Source organism: Apium graveolens, chromosome 7, assembly GCF_009905375.1.
Source record: "Apium graveolens cultivar Ventura chromosome 7, ASM990537v1, whole genome shotgun sequence".
Classification (NCBI taxonomy): Eukaryota; Viridiplantae; Streptophyta; class Magnoliopsida; order Apiales; family Apiaceae; genus Apium; species Apium graveolens.
The window spans coordinates 119005962-119026976 of record NC_133653.1 but is presented as its reverse complement, the minus strand read 5'-3'; the positions used below and the strand labels follow the sequence as shown (position 1 = coordinate 119026976).

Genomic DNA, 21015 nt, shown 5'->3' with positions numbered 1-21015 from the left:
AATAGCATACTTATCACATAACACATAATCATGACATTTGTATAACACGAAATCTCATAACTCATGCAATACATAATTCAGATCATTAAAAGATACGTCTCAGTGTGCTCAGAATGAAAATCAGGTCAATATTAGCATTTATCGATCAAATACCGACTCAAACTGATATACAAATTAAATGACATTACAATATAAAAGAAATTAGGTCTCAAAAGTATTTTTATTGAAAGCGCAATATTTTTCTGAGTTTGTACGCGTTCGTTTCGTATTAAACGGACAAACGGTTGATTTATTATGAATTTTTGAACATTTTTCGGAATAAAACGGGTCTCCAAATCATTTAATAATTAAATAATAGGGCTCAAACACCCTAAAATAATTTTATAAGATTTATCGAGCCTGGAAAATAATTTAAAATAATATCTTAAAGCTCGAAACTATTTTTCAGAATTTTTAAATCAATTTTAAATAATTAAATCTAATTAAATAATCAATTAAAATTAATTAATAACTAATTAAATTAATTAATCAATTAATATTTACATTAATTGACTAATTAAATAATTAATTATCAACTAAAATTAATTAATTAAATAATTTGGATTTATTTTTGAATTAAAATAAATTTTCAGAATTAAAAATAATGATTTTTGGAATTTAACATAATTAAAACAATTTTATAAAAATAATTATAAACAGAAATCTAATTTTTGAAAAATTTTAAAACAAAAATCCAATTTCTGCAGACTTTGGAAACGAGGGGGGTGCAAACGGTAATTTCACCGTCTTCCCCGTCGTTCCGCCGTCGCCGCCGGCCAGTCGCCATTAACGGCGACTGGAGCTTTTCCGGCCACCTGCAAAACCACTCAGATAATCACCAAATTAACAGGAAACGTTGTTCTTGCTTCCAGGAACGCATCTGCAAGACTAAAATCTTCAAAAATTAACGATTTTAACCGGGAAATTTAATCAAAACTTCCGACGCCGCCATGACTAATTTTCCGATGAGGGCCTTTCGGTTATCGTTCGTTAATTTCAGTGGTACCATTCGATTCGTTGCACAACGATCTACTTAACCATGTAATCAATTTCAACTCATAACCCCTAACAAAGAAACGCCTAATTTCTAATTGAAAATATTCTTGAATATAAACCCTAAATTCATAATCCGAGAATCAAAATCACTTTTTTACATGTTATTGAACTCCAAATTCAACGTATAATATATCAAAATGACCAGGAAGAAATTATCTACATGATTCTAGCATCAAATCACATCAACAACATCAAGAACAAAAATTCATATTTTAATTATCAAATAATTCGAATATAAATAAATAAATAAGAAAATTACTGTGATTTCTGGGCAGAAACTGATGATTTATTCAGAAAGAAGATTTCGAGAGCTTCGTTTTGATATGCTGCACGCCCGAATCGGAGTTCGATAACGCCTTCGTTCGTGTGTTTGATTCTCGGAAACGTATCGGTTTCTCGGGTTTTTCTCTGTTTTTACGGTATTTTAACTGGTTGCAAATGAATAAACGAAATAAACGAAATAAGAAATAGGCTATTTATATTTATGGAATATTGGATCGTTCTGGATCATTTTGGATCGTTAAATTAGTTGCTTAGCCGCTAAGTAACTGTAAAAACGATACAATTCAATACCAGAATTGGATAATTATCAAAACCGGGCTTTTTATAAAACACCATATACGAACATAACGTAAAAATATCCCGTCTTTCGAGATTACGGGTTTTTATTGATTACCGAAATAACTATCGTATCGAAAATATTGCGCCGGGCCGCGCACGAGTCAAACCGTAATCCGGATCGAAAAAGTCAAAACACGGAAAATATCCGGAATTACCAGATTAGGTTAGGAAGGAGTTTTCGGAAGAGTTTCGGGTTGTAAAAACGCAAAACGGTTGAAGTTGGAAGATTCCCGGCTTTATAAAATAATTTTATAATTATTCTGAAAATAATTAATAATTCATAAATCATTATAAAATCATATAGCACTCCAAAAATTACCAGAAAAATACCACAATTATCTATATTTTATTCTGGACATATAAAAATTCAAATATTCAAATAATGTCACATATAAACATTCAGATATCTTTCTACTTTTCAGATAATTCACCAAAATTCACATAAAATCACATAAACAATTCCGAATAATAATAATAATATTTGAAAATATATGGGATATTACAATCTACCCCCCTTAACAGGATTCTGTCCTCAGAATCAGCCTAGGAAAATAAATAAGGATACTTGGATCGCATTTCGCTTTCCAATTCCCAAATCGACTCTTCAACCTTGGGATTCCTCCACAAGACTCGCACTAAAGATACAGACTTATTCCTAAGTACTCTTTCTTTCTTATCTAAAATCTGTACTGGTTGCTCTACAAAAGATAAATCTGGTTGGATCTCGATTGGCTCGTATTCTATCACATGGTTCGAATCAGGCAAATAATGCTTCAACATCGACACATGGAACACATTGTGAATATGTTGCATGTGAGGTGGTAACGCTAATTCATAAGCAACCTTTCCCACATGCTTCAAAATCTCAAAAGGACCAACATAACGCGGACTCAGCTTTCCTTTCTTCCCAAATCTTGATAGACCTTTCCAAGGAGAAACTTTTAATAGCACTGCTTCACCAACTTCAAATTCCATATCTTTTCTGGTAGGATCTGCATATTTACGTTGACGGTCTTGAGCTACTGTTAATCTTTTCCGAATGAGTTCTATTTTCTCTTTTGTCTGCTGGATCAATTCTGGACCCAAAATCTTTCTCTCACCAACTTCTTCCCAACATATTGGAGATCTGCATCTTCTCCCGTATAAGGCTTCGTAAGGCGGCATCCTAATGCTGGCATGATAGCTGTTGTTGTAGGAGAATTCAACTAATGGCAAATGCTCGTCCCAACTCCCTTCAAAATCTAGTGCACATACCCTCAGCATATCTTCAATAGTCTGAATCGTCCTTTCACTTTGACCATCCGTCTGCGGATGATACGCGGTACTCATGTTCAGCTTCGTTCCGAGACAATCTTGAAAACTTCTCCAAAATCTTGAGTTAAATCGAGGATCTCTGTCTGAAACTATGGATACTGGAACTCCGTGTCGGGTCACAATTTCCTTAAGATATAACCGAACCAATTTATCCATTGAGAATCTTTCATTGATAGGAAGAAAATGCACCGACTTCGTCAATCTATCGATAATAACCCAAATAGCATCATGATTCGCCCTGGTCCTCGGTAATCCAACTACAAAATCCATCACGATATGCTCCCATTTCCATTCTGGAATGTCCAATGGTTGTATCAGTCCACTGGGCCTTTGATGTTCCGCTTTGACTCGCTGACAAGTGTAACACTTACTTACCCATTCTACAATTTCTTTCTTCATGCTTGGCCACCAAAAGTTTTCTCTTAAATCTCTATACATCTTCGTACTTCCGGGATGAATTGAGTATCTGGAGTTGTGAGCGTCTCGAAGAATTTCATCTTTCAGCTCGGCTATGTTGGGTATCCATATTCTGGAAGAAAATCTTAGTATCCCTTTATCATCCTTTTGACTCCCTATTTCTTCTCCTGTCAAACTGTCTCGTTCATGGCTCATTACTTCTTCCTGACATCTTCTTATTTTCTCTAATAATTCTGGTTGAAAAGACATTGCACACAATACCTCTGTAGACATACTTGGAATATTAACCTCTATTTCCAGCTTCTCAAATTCCCTGATTAATTCCTCAGATGAAGTTATCATGTTTAACCTTTCTTTTCTGCTCAGAGCGTCGGCCACCACATTTGTTTTGCCTGGATGATAGTTGATAATACAGTCGTAGTCCTTGATCAATTCTAGCCATCTTCTCTGTCTCATGTTCAATTCCTTCTGGGTGAAGATATACTTTAAACTCTTGTGGTCCGTGTAGATCTCGCACTTTTCCCCATAAAGATAATGCCTCCAAATCTTTAATGCAAATACTATAGCTGCCAATTCCAGATCATGCGTTGGATACTTCTCTTCGTGTGGTTTCAATTATCTTGAAGCGTAGGCTATCACCTTGTCATGCTGCATCAAAACACATCCTAATCCTTTGTACGACGCATCACTGTAAATCACAAAATTTCCTTGTTCATCTGGCAAGACTAGCACTGGAGAAGATACTAATCTATTCTTTAATTCCTGGAAACTTTCTTCGCATTTCTCATCCCATTCAAATTTCTGATTCTTCCTGGTGAGCTTTGTCAATGGCGTAGCTATCTTTGCAAAATCTTGCACAAATCTTCTGTAGTAACCTGCCAATCCCATGAAACTTCTTACTTCCGTTGGTGTTTTTGGCCTCTCCCAGTTGATTATGGCTTCAATCTTTGCTGGATCCACTTCCACTCCTTTATTGCTAATCACGTGCCCAAGAAATCGTACTTCTTTTAACCAAAATTCACACTTGGAAAACTTTGCGTATAACTTCTCATGTCGCAGTATCTCCAGAACTATCCTCAAATGCTCTACATGCTCCTCTTCTGTTTTGGAATAGATCAAGATGTCTTCTATAAACACGATCACGAATTTATCCAAATACTTCTTAAATACTCGATTCATTAGATCCATGAAAGCTGCTGGTGCGTTGGTTAATCCAAATGCCATCACTAGAAACTCATAATGCCCATATCTGGTTCTAAATGCGGTCTTCGAAATGTCTTCGGGCTTGATCTTTAGTTGATGATATCCGGATCTTAAATCAATCTTAGAAAACCATACAGCGCCTCTCAATTGGTCAAACAAATCATCGATCCTTGGTAACGGATACTTGTTCTTAATGGTTAGCTTATTCAGTTCTCGATAGTCAATACACAACCGCATACTCCCATCCTTCTTTTTGACAAACAGTACTGGTGCGCCCCATGGGGATACACTGGGTCTTATCACTCCTTTCTCCAAAAGATCTTGCAGCTGAGTTGACAATTCTTTCATCTCCACTGGTGCCATTCGGTACGGAGCTTTAGAAACTGGTTCTGTTCCGGGTGCTAGATCAATCGCAAATTCAATTTCTCTGTCGGGAGGTAATCCTGGTAGATCATCTGGGAAAACATCTGAAAATTCGTTGACAACTGGAATCGCTTCTAGTGCTGGAACTTCTTTACTGGTGTCTACCACATGGGCCAAATATGCTTCACAATTCTGACGCAATAACTTTTTCACTTGAGCGATCGCTAAGAACTTCTTCTCTTGCCTATTTCCTCGAAATATTACCTTCTTCTTACTTCCCAAGGTCTGAAGTCTCACTTTCCTATTCTTACAATCAATCTGAGCGTTATTTTCTGACAACCAATCCATTCCTAAAATAACATCAAATTCTCCCAACTTAAAAGGTATCAAGTTGGCATAAAAATGATGTCCTCCTATTTCAATATCGCACCTCGGGCACACTCGGTCGACAAAAACTTGGTCCTTATTAGCTAACTCTATCATTAATGCTTGTTCTAACAACTTAACTTCGCAATGCAGTTTATCGACAAAACTTTGAGAAATAAATGATCTTGTAGCTCCAGAATTAAATAAAACTTTAACATCTATGGAGTTGACTGGAAGCGTACCTGCCACCACGTCTGAACTCTGAACAGCATCCTTCATAGTCATATTGAATGTCCTAGCCTTTGGCTGGTTCTTTGCTGGTGGTCCTTCAATCCTTGGCACATTAGCAGTTGGTTCAGTTGTCTGGCAGTCCCTGGCAATATGCCCCATCTTTCCACATTTAAAGCACACTGTCCCTGATCTTTGAGCTGTAGTCTGACTTCGACACTCATTAGAATAGTGTCCCTTCTGATTGCACTTATAACACAACACATTAGCCTTACAAATCCCAAAATGCCTTCTACCACAAAATTTGCACTCTGACGCAGGTGGACGATTGGATCTCTGCTGATTTGAATTCTGAAAACGGTTCCCATTTCCTGGCTGTGGTTTCTTAAATCCCACACTCTTATTATTCTGAAACTCTGGCCTTTTATTGAAACGGCCCTGGAAGTTACCTTGTTGTTGGCCTCCTCCTGAGGTTTCTATTTTCCTTTTCTTCCCATCCTTCCCTTTCTGATACATATCACTCTTACTTTCAATCACCATCGCTTTCTGCACTACTGCCACATATGAAGTCAATTCAAACATGGCCACCCTATTCTGAATCCAAAATCTCAATCCCTGTTCAAACCTTCTTGCTTTCTTTTCATCCGTGTCAACCTGGTCTGGCACGAACCTCGCTAATTCAGTAAACTTAGCTTCGTACTCAGCTACAGTAAGATCTCCCTGGGTCAAGTTCAAGAATTGGATCTCCATTTGATTCTTCATATACCTCGGAAAATACTTCTCTAGAAACAGCTCTGTGAATCTCTCCCAAGTTATAAACTCACCTCCTTCCAATGCTCGCGCGGATTCCCACCAATAGTTCGCCTCACCCTTCAGAAAGTAACTTGCAAACTTGGTCTTCTGCTCAGCTCCTGCTCCGACCAATTCAAAAGCCTTTTCCATTTCCTTAAGCCATGCACTGGCTTCCACAGGATCAGCACTTCCCTTGAACTCAGGTGGCTTCACTGCTTGAAACTGCTTAAAAGTCACTGTAGGTGGTGCTGCTCGCTGCTGCTGTTGCTGTTGCTGCTGCATAAGATGTAACATCTGCTGCTGCATCAGTCCCAACATCTGGATAATCGCTGGATCTGTATGGCTCTCGGTACTACCCTCTCCTGAATTATTCCTTCTCTTTGGTGCCATTATTCTGGTAAGAAACAAGCAATATATATAATAATCTGTCAAGCACTGTGTCAAATATGTAGCAATTCCTTAGCATATCAAAATTCGCAAACAATATCTCTTCCATGAATATCATAAACTTGCTACCATATTAACACAAGCGACATGATTATCACATAATCCTGCTTATTATCTCAAGAATAATAACACAAAGAAAATTACTCCGAATTATCCAACCCTTTTAAATCCTTGCTCGAAATCTTAACTAAATCAACAAAATAGCGGCAATGACACAGGGCCTAAAGCTAAACACAAAACAGGAAACCTAAACAATTTAATCACAACTTAACCCAATAACCTAAATTTAATCCTATAAAAGCTAAACTACACGCGCCTATATTATGTGATCTTCCTATGACTCATCTATGAAAATCCTAAGCCTGTTTCAGTGACCATAACCTGTAGCTCTGATACCAACCTGTGACGCCCTCCAAACCCGGGGTCTAGATTTGGGGGTCACTCGCCAATAAACCAAAATAAAATAATCACAGCGGAATAATATAATAAATACGACCCCTTTTACCTACACTGGATCGATCACAGGTTATAGTATGGAACAGGCACTAATACAAACCAACTGTTATTACAGACCATAGTCTAATTAGTTTTACAACTTATTCAAATTTTATTACAAACCTCTAGACTAATTAAGCGTCCCAAACTGTCTACCTGGAAACACACCAACTATTTACAAGCACAAAACCTCTGGTCAGACCTGGAACTTAAGCTTGCTCTGGCCTAGCTGAAAAAATCAAGATATGAAACAAGTATGAGCGAACGAAGTGCTCAGCAAGTAATAAATAGCTTATGATTTGGAATAACAACAGTATATCTGATGAACAAAACCAACTAAGCTAACTGAACAGTATCAAAACTGATAAAAATTTGATAATAAACAACATTTGCAATATATTATGTTTTGGGACTGGAATCCTTGAACGACGGTGTGTTGCCTCCGGTGATCAGCCGCGGAGCAATACCGGTATGCCGAAGCATATCCAACTAAACAAAAGGTACCCAAGGCACATATTGGCCTAGCAAGGTGTTATATCCTGTATAACACATAGCTCACACTGGACCGCCGCCACGGCCTCTTACGCAACCATCCAACCCATAAAAACAATTTTCCGCCAAAGGAGTCGAATCAAATGACATCCTTAACCACATAACTCCCCATTTCTCATGATCCGGAGTTTTCTCAACAACCAATGGCAAAATAACCAGAACAATTAGTTATTCGCTAATCTCAATTCAAAGCTTTGCCGTATAGAGTAATTCATAGCGAAACATAAAACGTTTAACTATTCTGAACTTAGAATAGTATGGATATTGAAAGAATAAAGTTCAGAGTCAATATCAATTGAATGATAAATAAAGATATAGGTACTTGTATAATATGATTAGAAATGAACGTCACTTGAACGATAAGTGAAGTTAGGGGTACTTGCCTGGTATGCTCAATAACATCTTACTTTAACTCTGCTTCTAACTGCTGGCTACTATCTTCGTCTAACACTTGACTGTACTCCTTGCTACTCGATTCTATAAACAAAAAGACTATCTTAATTGACAGAAATAAACTCAATCGACGTAACTCTACGTCTTGACATCTCCCCGACCATTTATAACTAAGCATGGCATATTAAACTGTAAACAAATAGCATACTTATCACATAACACATAATCATGACATTTGTATAACACGAAATCTCATAACTCATGCAATACATAATTCAGATCATTAAAAGATACGTCTCAGTGTGCTCAGAATGAAAATCAGGTCAATATTAGCATTTATCGATCAAATACCGACTCAAACTGATATACAAATTAAATGACATTACAATATAAAAGAAATTAGGTCTCAAAAGTATTTTTATTGAAAGCGCAATATTTTTCTGAGTTTGTACGCGTTCGTTTCGTATTCAACGGACAAACGGTTGATTTATTATGAATTTTTGAACATTTTTCGGAATAAAACGGGTCTCCAAATCATTTAATAATTAAATAATAGGGCTCAAACACCCTAAAATAATTTTATAAGATTTATCGAGCCTGGAAAATAATTTAAAATAATATCTTAAAGCTCGAAACTATTTTTCAGAATTTTTAAATCAATTTTAAATAATTAAATCTAATTAAATAATCAATTAAAATTAATTAATAACTAATTAAATTAATTAATCAATTAATATTTACATTAATTGACTAATTAAATAATTAATTATCAACTAAAATTAATTAATTAAATAATTTGGATTTATTTTTGAATTAAAATAAATTTTCAGAATTAAAAATAATGATTTTTGGAATTTAACATAATTAAAACAATTTTATAAAAATAATTATAAACAGAAATCTAATTTTTGAAAAATTTTAAAACAAAAATCCAATTTCTGCAGACTTTGGAAACGAGGGGGGTGCAAACGGTAATTTCACCGTCTTCCCCGTCGTTCCGCCGTCGCCGCCGGCCAGTCGCCATTAACGGCGACTGGAGCTTTTCCGGCCACCTGCAAAACCACTCAGATAATCACCAAATTAACAGGAAACGTTGTTCTTGCTTCCAGGAACGCATCTGCAAGACTAAAATCTTCAAAAATTAACGATTTTAACCGGGAAATTTAATCAAAACTTCCGACGCCGCCATGACTAATTTTCCGATGAGGGCCTTCCGGTTATCGTTCGTTAATTTCAGTGGTACCATTCGATTCGTTGCACAACGATCTACTTAACCATGTAATCAATTTCAACTCATAACCCCTAACAAAGAAACGCCTAATTTCTAATTGAAAATATTCTTGAATATAAACCCTAAATTCATAATACGAGAATCAAAATCACTTTTCTACATGTTATTGAACTCCAAATTCAACGTATAATATATCAAAATGACCAGGAAGAAATTATCTACATGATTCTAGCATCAAATCACATCAACAACATCAAGAACAAAAATTCATATTTTAATTATCAAATAATTCGAATATAAATAAATAAATAAGAAAATTACTGTGATTTCTGGGCAGAAACTGATGATTGATTCAGAAAGAAGATTTCGAGAGCTTCGTTTTGATATGCTGCACGCCCGAATCGGAGTTCGATAACGCCTTCGTTCGTGTGTTTGATTCTCGGAAACGTATCGGTTTCTCGGGTTTTTCTCTGTTTTTACGGTATTTTAACTGGTTGCAAATGAATAAACGAAATAAACGAAATAAGAAATAGGCTATTTATATTTATGGAATATTGGATCGTTCTGGATCATTTTGGATCGTTAAATTAGTTGCTTAGCCGCTAAGTAACTGTAAAAACGATACAATTCAATACCAGAATTGGATAATTATCAAAACCGGGCTTTTTATAAAACACCATATACGAACATAACGTAAAAATATCCCGTCTTTCGAGATTACGGGTTTTTATTGATTACCGAAATAACTATCGTATCGAAAATATTGCGCCGGGCCGCGCACGAGTCAAACCGTAATCCGGATCGAAAAAGTCAAAACACGGAAAATGTCCGGAATTACCAGATTAGGTTAGGAAGGAGTTTTCGGAAGAGTTTCGGGTTGTAAAAACGCAAAACGGTTGAAGTTGGAAGATTCCCGGCTTTATAAAATAATTTTATAATTATTCTGAAAATAATTAATAATCCATAAATCATTATAAAATCATATAACACTCCAAAAATTACCAGAAAAATACCACAATTATCTATATTTTATTTTGGACATATAAAAATTCAAATATTCAAATAATGTCACATATAAACATTCAGATATCTTTCTACTTTTCAGATAATTCACCAAAAATTCACATAAAATCACATAAACAATTCCGAATAATAATAATAATATTTGAAAATATATGGGATATTACAGGTCCCCCCGAGGTAGCTTAGCTTGTAAGTTCCTAGCCGGAGTACTTCTTTAACCCTGTAGGGGCCTTCCCAGTTGGGCTGGAGCTTTCCCTAATTAGTTGGGTCTGAGGCCTCGGTGTGTCGGAGTACCAGGTCTCCTTCTTCATATTCTCTGATTCTAGCCTTCTTCTCAAAGTAGAGTCTTGTCTTTTCTTTGTAGCCTTCCATCATTCTTACTGCTTCATCTCTTATCTCATCTAGGAGTTCCAGGTTGTTCCTAAGCCCTTCAATGTTTGAGATCTCGTCAAAATTGACGACCCTATGGGAAGGGGACCCGGTTTCGATTGGAATGCGGGCTTCGGTACCGTATGCAAGCTTGAAGGGGGTCTCATTCGTTCCCGCCCTGGGGGTGGTTCTGTAGTGAAAGGAATATGTCCTAAGTCCAATCGTGTATTAGGATTTAGGAATAACTTTTATGTAATCTGTTTTGATTTCATTGATATTAATAAAGACTTGTTTTGTTTTTATTACGGGCTTTATCTATTTAAGTGTTTAAATAAGATATACCATAGTTTAGAGTAAAGCTTTTTATGGATTATGATGAGATCATAATAGTGAGACCTAAAAAGATGATAACTCTAAACTTAAATGGTTCCTGGTCATAGGATTACTAACTGGTAATTAATAATCCGCAAAGATCGGTACATACTATGCTTGCTTCATTATGAAGGATGTCTGTTCTCATAGACATTTGTGTGGTGACACTATAGCTAGTATGTAGGTGCTTATTATGGAATAAGTTCACTGAACATGACTCGCCCAGCTGAACAACTGATGGAGTTCACTCACGTGTCAGCAGTTGTTCGCTTAGTGATAGTTGTACAAGTATCCTTAGACTTGAGGTCATCATAGTCATCTTGTGTACACTGAACTATGCTTTGGTTTAGTTCTTAGTCTCCAGGGACAATTATTAGGGCTCTTCTGGGTATAGGAATTTGTACACGAAGATAGTGTATGATCAATAAAGGATCTACCCCTTCCAGTGAAGGAAGCGAATGTTCAAGGCTGATCCACTTATGCTAGTTCAGGAATCTCTGGCCAGAGTAAATGAAGTTAGAAAGGAGTTTCTAATTTGCATAGAATTACGCATAGTAAATGGTAAGCAAAGTGATTGAATTAGATAGGCTTGACACGAGATCCATGTCTTGTATTTAATCGGGACATTGTAGGGTAGAAGGAGTTTATTGTACGGTAACTATTCACTGACAGGTTCTTGGTATTCTAAGCAGTGAATTCATATTATCCGGATAGTCGCGATATGTTGAAAAGCATCACTCACGATGTAGAATAAATGTGATTAATTAATTAATCATATTTAATAAATTAGAGAATTTATATAAATAATGATAAAATAGTTTTATTATTATTTATTTCTACTACCGGCTTAATATTGAACCTACAGGGTCACACCATAAAAAGAGAATGATTTATTGGTGGAGGAATTAATTAATAATGGCTAATAATTATTTATTTGTGAAATAAATAATTAATTGGCAAATTTAATAATTAATTAAATGAGATTTAATTGATTATAAATTAATTAAGAAAAATTCTTAATATTATTAATTAAAGGATTTAATTTTTGGAAATTAAATCAAGAGAGAGAATTATTTCTAAAGTATTTAGAAAAAGGATTAATAATTAAAAGGTGTTTTAATTATTAATGAGAATAATAAATGGGATAATAATAATAATATTTATGGGAAAATTTCAGCTAAAAATTTTGCCTATAAATACACTATTATAGACCCTATTTTATTTGAACCCGAGAAACCCAAAAGTTTCAGAAAACCAAATTCTCTCCACCTCCTCCTCCTCCTAAAAGTCGTTTTCTTGGTGGATACCGGTGGAGTGCTTCACACTTGAGGAGCAACTGCTACGGATCTCTGATCGTTGTCTCCGAATTATTTTAAAAGGTTAGATTCGATCCCTCGAATTTTTATTCACGAATTATATGCTTTTATTTGGATTTTCTGTGTATAAAAGTATTTTTCCACACCCCGCTGCGATTAAAAATCCAACAATGGTATTAGAGCATAGGTTGTATGCATATAGATCTGTGGTAAAAATTTCAGAATTTTATGTGCTTGTATGAATTAATTATGATTTTTACAAGTTATATTATGGATTAATTTTGTCTGATGAGAAATCGTTTCTCAGAATTATTTTGAATGTTGATCTGGGTTCTACAAGTGTTGTAGATCGTCTGGGTATTTTTTTCATAATTTTAGGATGTATAGATTTTTTATTATGAATTTTTGAAGTTATTGTAATTAAAATTCGTAATTAAAAAAAAGTAAATATATGTATATATAGTATATATATATATATATATATGTTTGTTTTGTTGTCTGCTGTAAAAGTATATATGTTATCTGCTGTATGGATGTTTGTCTGCTGCTGCACGGAATTAAAAGGAGACACAGAAGCAGAGATTTCAGGCGGGTGATCAGAAAAGGCGACGACTGATAAACAGGCAAAGGACCGCGCGTCGACCACGCGCGCGTGGGGTTCACGCGCTAGCGTGCCACGCGCGGCGCGTGGAAGACACGCGCTGGTGACGTCATGCTGACGTCATGCTGACGTCATCAGATGACGTCATGCTGACGTCAGCATAGGGGTCAGGGGCGCGTGAGGCGCGTGGGCGCGTGGGCGCGCGTGGGGGGAAGTCTGACACGCGCCTGACAGCGCGTGTGCGCGTGGCGGCGCGTGGGACATCTTCTCGGGGCGCGTGCAAGCGCGTGGAAGCTCAGAATGGGGTGATTTTGGTGTCGTTGGATTCGTATTTTCGAGACGCTTCTAATGGTATATTATATGATATTTAATAAAATTGTTTCGAACTGTTTATAGCTAACAGAAGTGTTTTTTAAGCTGTTTTTGACTGTTTGAATTGCTTTTAAATGCTTCATGTGATACATAGAAATGTATAATGCTTAGACGAATGTGCTAGATGATGTAACATGCCTACCTTGATGTTTATTCATGTTTATATATGTGATATATGCTTAGTTTATCATGCGATGATAGATTTAGGTGAACTTGAATGAACATAAGGCGTTTGTTAGACAACCTAGTATAGTGAAATTGTTTCATAACCTTAATAATAATATTATGAATACAATCATGAGATTCTTGTGTTTGTGAAACACGTAATTGAATATGAATTTTCGATATGAGAGAAAGGATGATTCTGTCAACAACATATTTCTATCTGTAAGAAAGGGTTATTAAGTGATGTCTCTTGACAATGCTCCACCCGATCTGGAAATCGTCTGATTATTGATTTGAAATATTTAATTTAAAAGGAAGAATCTCTTTATAATATGATTATGATTGTAACGTAATATAATCCCTCTAAAATTAAATAATATCAAGTAGTAATTGGCCAATGATACAACGGGCTTGTGTCGGTCATAGCCTTCCAACATGATAGAAAAGTAGTTCTTATTTTTGAATCATTGTCGGTTCGTGCTACAGCCGAGGGCTTTGATTTCGAAATAAGAAATACTTGTCTGTTACATAGAGATGTGTACATTGAATAAGAATCTAAAGGTCGGTACGTGCTACAGCCGTGGGCCTTTGGGGACTGATTCAACTGTACGGAATGTTGGGTTTGACTTGACTTAGAATATTGAGTTTGTCGTGCTACAGCCGAGACTCAATTATTCAAGAGGCTAAAGTTTGATTAGGGAATAACATGAGATGTAATTGACAAGAGTTGTCTTCCTATTGAACATTGCATGGCGGTTCGTGCTACAGCCGGGGTCGTGTAATAGAATGTAGGATCCCTATTACCACTAGCATTATGAATGCTTAATTTTTCACGTAGGGGGTTGAATAAATTAGGAAAACTAGTGGAAGCCACTTATGAATAAAGACCCGATTCATATAGTGTTTTGAAATGAAATCGAATATTTGCTAAGTGTTGTTATATGTTTATCATTTACAGATTTACTTTGTATGTTATGTCTTCTGCACTATCACTCAGGAGCATACTGGATGCTCACAAATTGACTGGTCCTAATTATCCTGACTGGCTTCGAAACTTGAGAATTGTTCTCAGGATTGAGAAGCTGGAATACGTGATTGACTCACCTAAGCCTACCGAACCTGCTAGCGATGCGTATAATGATGAACATGTTGTGTATCGTAAGTGGATAGATGATGCAAATGTTGTTCAATGCATCATGCTAGCTTCCATGAACATTGAGCTACAGAAGCAACATGAGCATATGGATGCTCACACTATCCTCATGCATCTACAAGAGTTGTATGATGTGGCGGGGAGGACAGCTCGATATGAGATATCGAAGGAGTTGTTCGGTTGTAGGATGTCTGAGGGATCATCTGTGAATGACCATGTACTTAAGATGATCAATTTGATTGAACGTCTTGGACAACTTGGTTTTGCCATGGATGGGGAGCTGAGCCAAGACTTGGTCTTGCAATCGCTTCCGAGTTCGTTCTCGCAGTTTGTTGTGAACTTTCACATAAATAAGTTGGATGTCAGCCTGCCTGAACTCCACAACATGTTGAAGACTGCGGAATCGAATTTTCCCCCTAAGAAGAGTTCTGTTCTTCTAATTGGTGAAGGTTCCAATCCTAAGAAAAGGAAGAGGAACTCTTCCAAGAAGAAGAAAGTAGGTGAGAAAACGCCGGTTCCACCAAAAGCTGAAGACCCCGAGAGCAAAGTTGTTTGCTTTCACTGTAACAAGGTGGGGCACTGGAAGAGGAACTGCAAGGTTTACCTTGCAGAATTGAAGAAGAAGAGTAGTGAGACTACCGCTTCTGATTCAGGTATGTTCATGATAAAATTGAATATGTCATTTCTACTTGGGTATTCGATACCGCCTGTGGTTCTCATATCTGCAATTGTTGCAGGGACCAAGGAGAAGTAGGACTCTTGAGTAAGAGGAGGTGATTCTACTGATGGGAAATGGAGCAAGAGTTGCTGCTGAAGATGTAGAATCATTTCATTTACATATGCCTACGGGCAAGACTATTGTTTGAAATAATTGTTATTTTGTTCCCTCAATTGTGAGGAATATTATACCCAAGTTAGACTTGGATGGATTTTCATTTATTATTGAGAATAATGAATGTTCTATTCTTAGAGATAATATTCTTTATGGACGTGGTGCTTTAAATAATGGTCTGTATGTATGTGACATAATTTATTTCAGATTGAACAAACTAGTAAAAGAAAAGGGATGATGAAAATCTCACTTTATAGTGGCATTGCAGTCTCCATTTAGTAGACATGGAGAGAGGGCTGCAAATTTGCTAGGAATGGTACACACAGATGTATGTGGACCAATGTCTAAGCAAGCCATGGGTGGGTTTTCATACTTCATTACTTTCATAGATGATAGATCTAGATTCGGATATGTGTTTGATGAAACACAAGTCTGAGGCCTTTAAAAAGTTCAAAGAATATAAGTATGAAGTGGAGAAACAACCAAACATAGTATCATAACTCTTCGATCAGATCGAGGTGGTAAATACTTTAATGGAGTGTTTCTAGATTATCTCTAAGTAAATGGTATAGTCTCCCATTGGACTCCTCCATATTGGTATCTGAAAGGAGAAATCGAACTTTGTTAGACATAGTTCGGTCCATGATGAGCTATGCAAATCTTCCAGTATTCCTATGGGGTTATGCATTGGAAACCTCAGCATATTTACTGAATATGGTGCCTTCCAAATCTGTTCCTCAAACTCCGTATGAGATATGGAAAGAAAGGAAACTGAGTCTTAAACACGTTAAGATTTGGGGATGTCCAGCTTATGTCAAGTAAGTTGACCCAGATAAGCTGGAATATCGATCCGTAAAATGTAGTTTTGTGGGATATCCTAAAGAAACTTTAGGGTATTACTTTTGCACCGATCATCGGGTGTTTGTCTCCAGACAAGCTACCTTCTTGGAAAAGGAGTTTATCCTTGAAGGAAACAATGGGAGCAAAATTGAACTTGATGAAGTTCAAGAAGCACAAACTACTACGGATCAAGTGGAAACACCTGTTCTGACTGAACAACCTTTTGTGGAATAGCCCATTCATAGATCAGGGAGAGTGTCTCGCCAACCTGAGAGGTATTATGGCCTTGTCATTGAGAATGACAATGAGTTGTCAATCATTTGATGATGACGACCCTGTAACCTATAATGAGGCTATGAGTAGTGTTGACTCAGAGAAATGGCATAGTGCCATGAAATCCAGAATGGAATCTATGTATACGGTATACAAAAGATAGATTATAACAGATAGCTAGGTGGAGACCTATAAGGCCAGGCTTTTGGGAAAAGGATTCAAACAAAGGCAATGGATTGACTTTGATGAAACTTTTTACATGAAGCCCTGTTAAAATCAGTTCGGATTTTGCTTGCGATTAATGTGGTTTAAAGCAAGCTTCTCGAAAGATGGAACATTCGTTTTGATGAGATAATCAAAGAGTTTGATTTTATCAAAAACGTAGATGAACCATGCGTCTACAAAAGGGTTAGTGGGAGCGCGGTAACATTTCTTGTATTGTATTGAATTAGAGTTGACACACATAACAACATAGCAGACCCACTCACAAAGCTACTTTTTGAAAGTCACTTTGATCGTCATAAAGATGAGATGGGTATTAGATACCAGAGTGATTGGCTTTAGTACAAGTGGGAGATTGAAAGGAATATGTCCTAAGTCCAATCGTGTATTAGGATTTAGGAATAACTTTTATGTAATCTGTTTTGATTTCATTGATATTAATAAAGACTTGTTTTGTTTTTATTACGGGCTTTATTTATTTAAGTGTTTAAATAAGATATACCATAGTTTAGAGTAAAGCTTTTTATGGATTATGATGAGATCATAATAGTGAGACCTAAAAAGATGATAACTCTAAACTTAAATGGTTCCTGGTCATAGGATTACTAACTGGTAATTAATAATCTGCAAAGATCGGTACATACTATGCTTGCTTCATTATGAAGGATGTCTGTTCTCATAGACATTTGTGTGGTGACACTATAGCTAGTATGTAGGTGCTTATTATGGAATAAGTTCACTGAACATGACTCGCCCAGCTGAACAACTGATGGAGTTCACTCACGTGTCAACAGTTGTTCGCTTAGTGATAGTTGTACAAGTATCCTTAGACTTGAGGTCATCATAGTCATCTTGTGTACACTGAACTATGTTTTGGTTTAGTTCTTAGTCTCCAGGGACAATTATTAGGGCTCTTCTGGTATAGGAATTTGTACACGAAGATAGTGTATGATCAATAAAGGATCTACCCCTTCCAGTGAAGGAAGCGAATGTTCAAGGCTGATCCACTTATGCTAGTTCAGGAATCTCTGGCCAGAGTAAATGAAGTTAGAAAGGAGTTTCTAATTTGCATAGAACTACGCATAGTAAATGGTAAGCAAAGTGATTGAATTAGATAGGCTTGACACGAGATCCATGCCTTGTATTTAATCGGGACATTGTAGGGTAGAAGGAGTTTATTGTACGGTAACTATTCACTGACAGGTTCTTGGTATTCTAAGCAGTGAATTCATATTATCCGGATAGTCGCGATATGTTGAAAAGCATCACTCACGATGTAGAATAAATGTGATTAATTAATTAATCATATTTAATAAATTAGAGAATTTATATAAATAATGATAAAATAGTTTTATTATTATTTATTTCTACTACCGGCTTAATATTGAACCTACAGGGTCACACCATAAAAAGAGAATGATTTATTGGTGGAGGAATTAATTAATAATGGCTAATAATTATTTATTTGTGAAATAAATAATTAATTGGCAAATTTAATAATTAATTAAATGAGATTTAATTGATTATAAATTAATTAAGAAAAGTTCTTAATATTATTAATTAAAGGATTTAATTTTTGAAAATTAAATCAAGAGAGAGAATTATTTCTAAAGTATTTAGAAAAAGGATTAATAATTAAAAGGTGTTTTAATTATTAATGAGAATAATAAATGGGATAATAATAATAATATTTATGGGAAAATTTCAGCTGAAAATTTTGCCTATAAATACACTATTATAGACCCTATTTTATTTGAACCCGAGAAACCCAAAAGTTTCAGAAAACCAAATTCTCTCCACCTCCTCCTCCTCCTAAAAGTCGTTTTCTTGGTGGATACCGGTGGAGTGCTTCACACTTGAGGAGCAACTGCTAAGGATCTCTGATCATTGTCTCCGAATTATTTTAAAAGGTTAGATTCGATCCCTCGAATTTTTATTCACGATTTATATGCTTTTATTTGGATTTTGTGTGTGTAAAAGTGTTTTTCCACGCCCCGCTGCGATTAAAAATCCAACATGTAGGACCAAAGACTTTTGGGAGCTCGTCAGACCAAGTTTTCTTGGTTTCTTCTAGTCTCTTTTCCAGACCCCGAAGTATGGTTCTGTTGGTTACTTCGACCTGTCCATTTCCCTGAGGGTGTGCAACCGACGCTCTTTTGTGTTTGATTCCGAGCTCTTTCAGATATGCTTCAAATTCAGACCCGACGAACTGTGGGCCATTGTCGGAGATGAGGACTACAGGGATCCCGAACCTCATGACGATCGCATCCATGAACTTGATACAATCCTGTTGGTTGATTGTCCTCATGGCTTTAGCTTCTGCCCACTTTGTCATGTAATCAATGGCTACCAGGACGTAGCGGAGGTCGCCTTTTGCTCGGGGGAAAGGGCCCATGATATCTATGCCCCATACAGCGAACAGGATAGGAGATAACACTGATGCTGGCAGGCTCGGGCTTTGTCTGGGAACATTGCTGAATTTCTGGCACTGGGGGCACTTCTGGACGTAAGCGATGGAGTCGGAGTGTATCGTGGGCCAGTAGTACCCTTGCCTGATGATTTTGTAAGCTAGAGCTTTGGCTGCCAGGTGGTCTCCGCAGATGCCTTCATAAACCTCCCGGAGGCAATAATTGGCCTCCTCAGGGTCTACACATTTCAAGGTAGGTGCGGAAAAGGTTCTTCTGTATAGCTGACCCTCTTCCAGGAAGAAACGAGCAGCTTTGTGCTTCAAATATCTGGCCTTGTTCTGGTCTTCCGGGAGTGTCCCATCTCTTAAGTAAGCTATGTAAGGAGTCATCCAATTGTCTGGGCTCCCGATGCACAGGACCTCAGCTCGCTCTATGCTGGGTACTTTAAGTTCTTCGAAGTATACTGAACTAACGAGGTCGGAGGAATTCTGCATGAGCTTGGACAGCTCATCCGCTGTGGAGTTCTCTTCTCTGTTGATCTGAAGTATGGTGATGTCGGGAGTGGCTTCCAAGATCCTCCGTACCATTGCCTGGTACTGTGCCAGTGTTGGATCTTTCGCGATATATTCTCCGGTGGTTTGCTTGACCACGATCTGAGAATCACTGTGGATGGTCATTCTTGAGATACCAAGAGATTTTGCCAACTTGAGCCCGACAATGAGTGCTTCATATTCAGCCTGATTATTCGTTGCCTTGAAAGCGAAAGTTATTGCCTGTTGAATGGTAAAGCCCTTCGGGCTAATAAGGATGAGGCCCGCTCCAGACCTTTCGGCCGTGGATGATCCGTCGACATAGAGCTTCCAGGAATCCATCCCCGAGTTGGTTCTCTCCGGGGATATCTCTTGGGGTAAAGGTTGATTAAGTTCCGGGAAGGTGCATTCCATCACAAATTCGGCTAAGGCCTGAGCCTTTATTGCCGTTCGTGGCACGAATTTGATGTTGAATTGACTTCGTTCAATGGCCCAGTTAACTAACCTTCCAGAGGCATCTGGCTTGTGAATGACCTTCCTGGGTTGCTGGTCCGTGACCACTCTGATCTCTCGGCCTTGGAAGTATTGCCTCAGCTTCCTGCTGGAGTGCACGAGGGCCAAGGCAAACTTTTCCAAGTTTGGGTACCGAGTCTCGGCATCCTTGAGGACTTGGCTGACATATTAGATGGGGCTCTGCGTTCCTCCTTCCTCCCGGACCAGTGCCGAGGAGACGGCTTTGGGGCCGGCAGCGATGTAGAGAGACAGAGGTTCTCCGGGCTTGGCTTTGGAGAGCACCGGGGGGTCCATCAGGTGCCTCTTGATTGCCTCAAACGTTGTATGACATTCTGGTGTCCATTCCACTAACTTCTTGTTCCGGGCCCCTTTCAGCAACTCGAAGAATGGGAGACATCTCTCCGCTGGTTTCGGGATAAATCTTCGCAGGGCTGCTAGGCATCCTGCCAACTTCTGGATGTCCCTCTGTGTTTGGGGTATCTTCATTTCCATGATGGCGGTGATCTTCT

The 21015-nt window shown here is 37.4% G+C and overlaps 1 protein-coding gene across 1 annotated transcript; it reads right to left on the bottom strand.

The window, feature by feature from the left end:
• Nucleotides 1-779: 779 nt before the first annotated feature.
• Nucleotides 780-20335, bottom strand: LOC141673998 (uncharacterized). The gene is made up of 3 exons (XM_074480726.1): nucleotides 19107-20335; nucleotides 9257-9338; nucleotides 780-854 (listed from the first exon to the last, which is right to left on the bottom strand). Exons 1-3 carry the CDS (start codon nucleotides 20333-20335, stop codon nucleotides 780-782), a joined length of 1386 nt encoding a protein of 461 aa, XP_074336827.1.
• Between the last annotated feature and the right edge of the window lie 680 nt (nucleotides 20336-21015).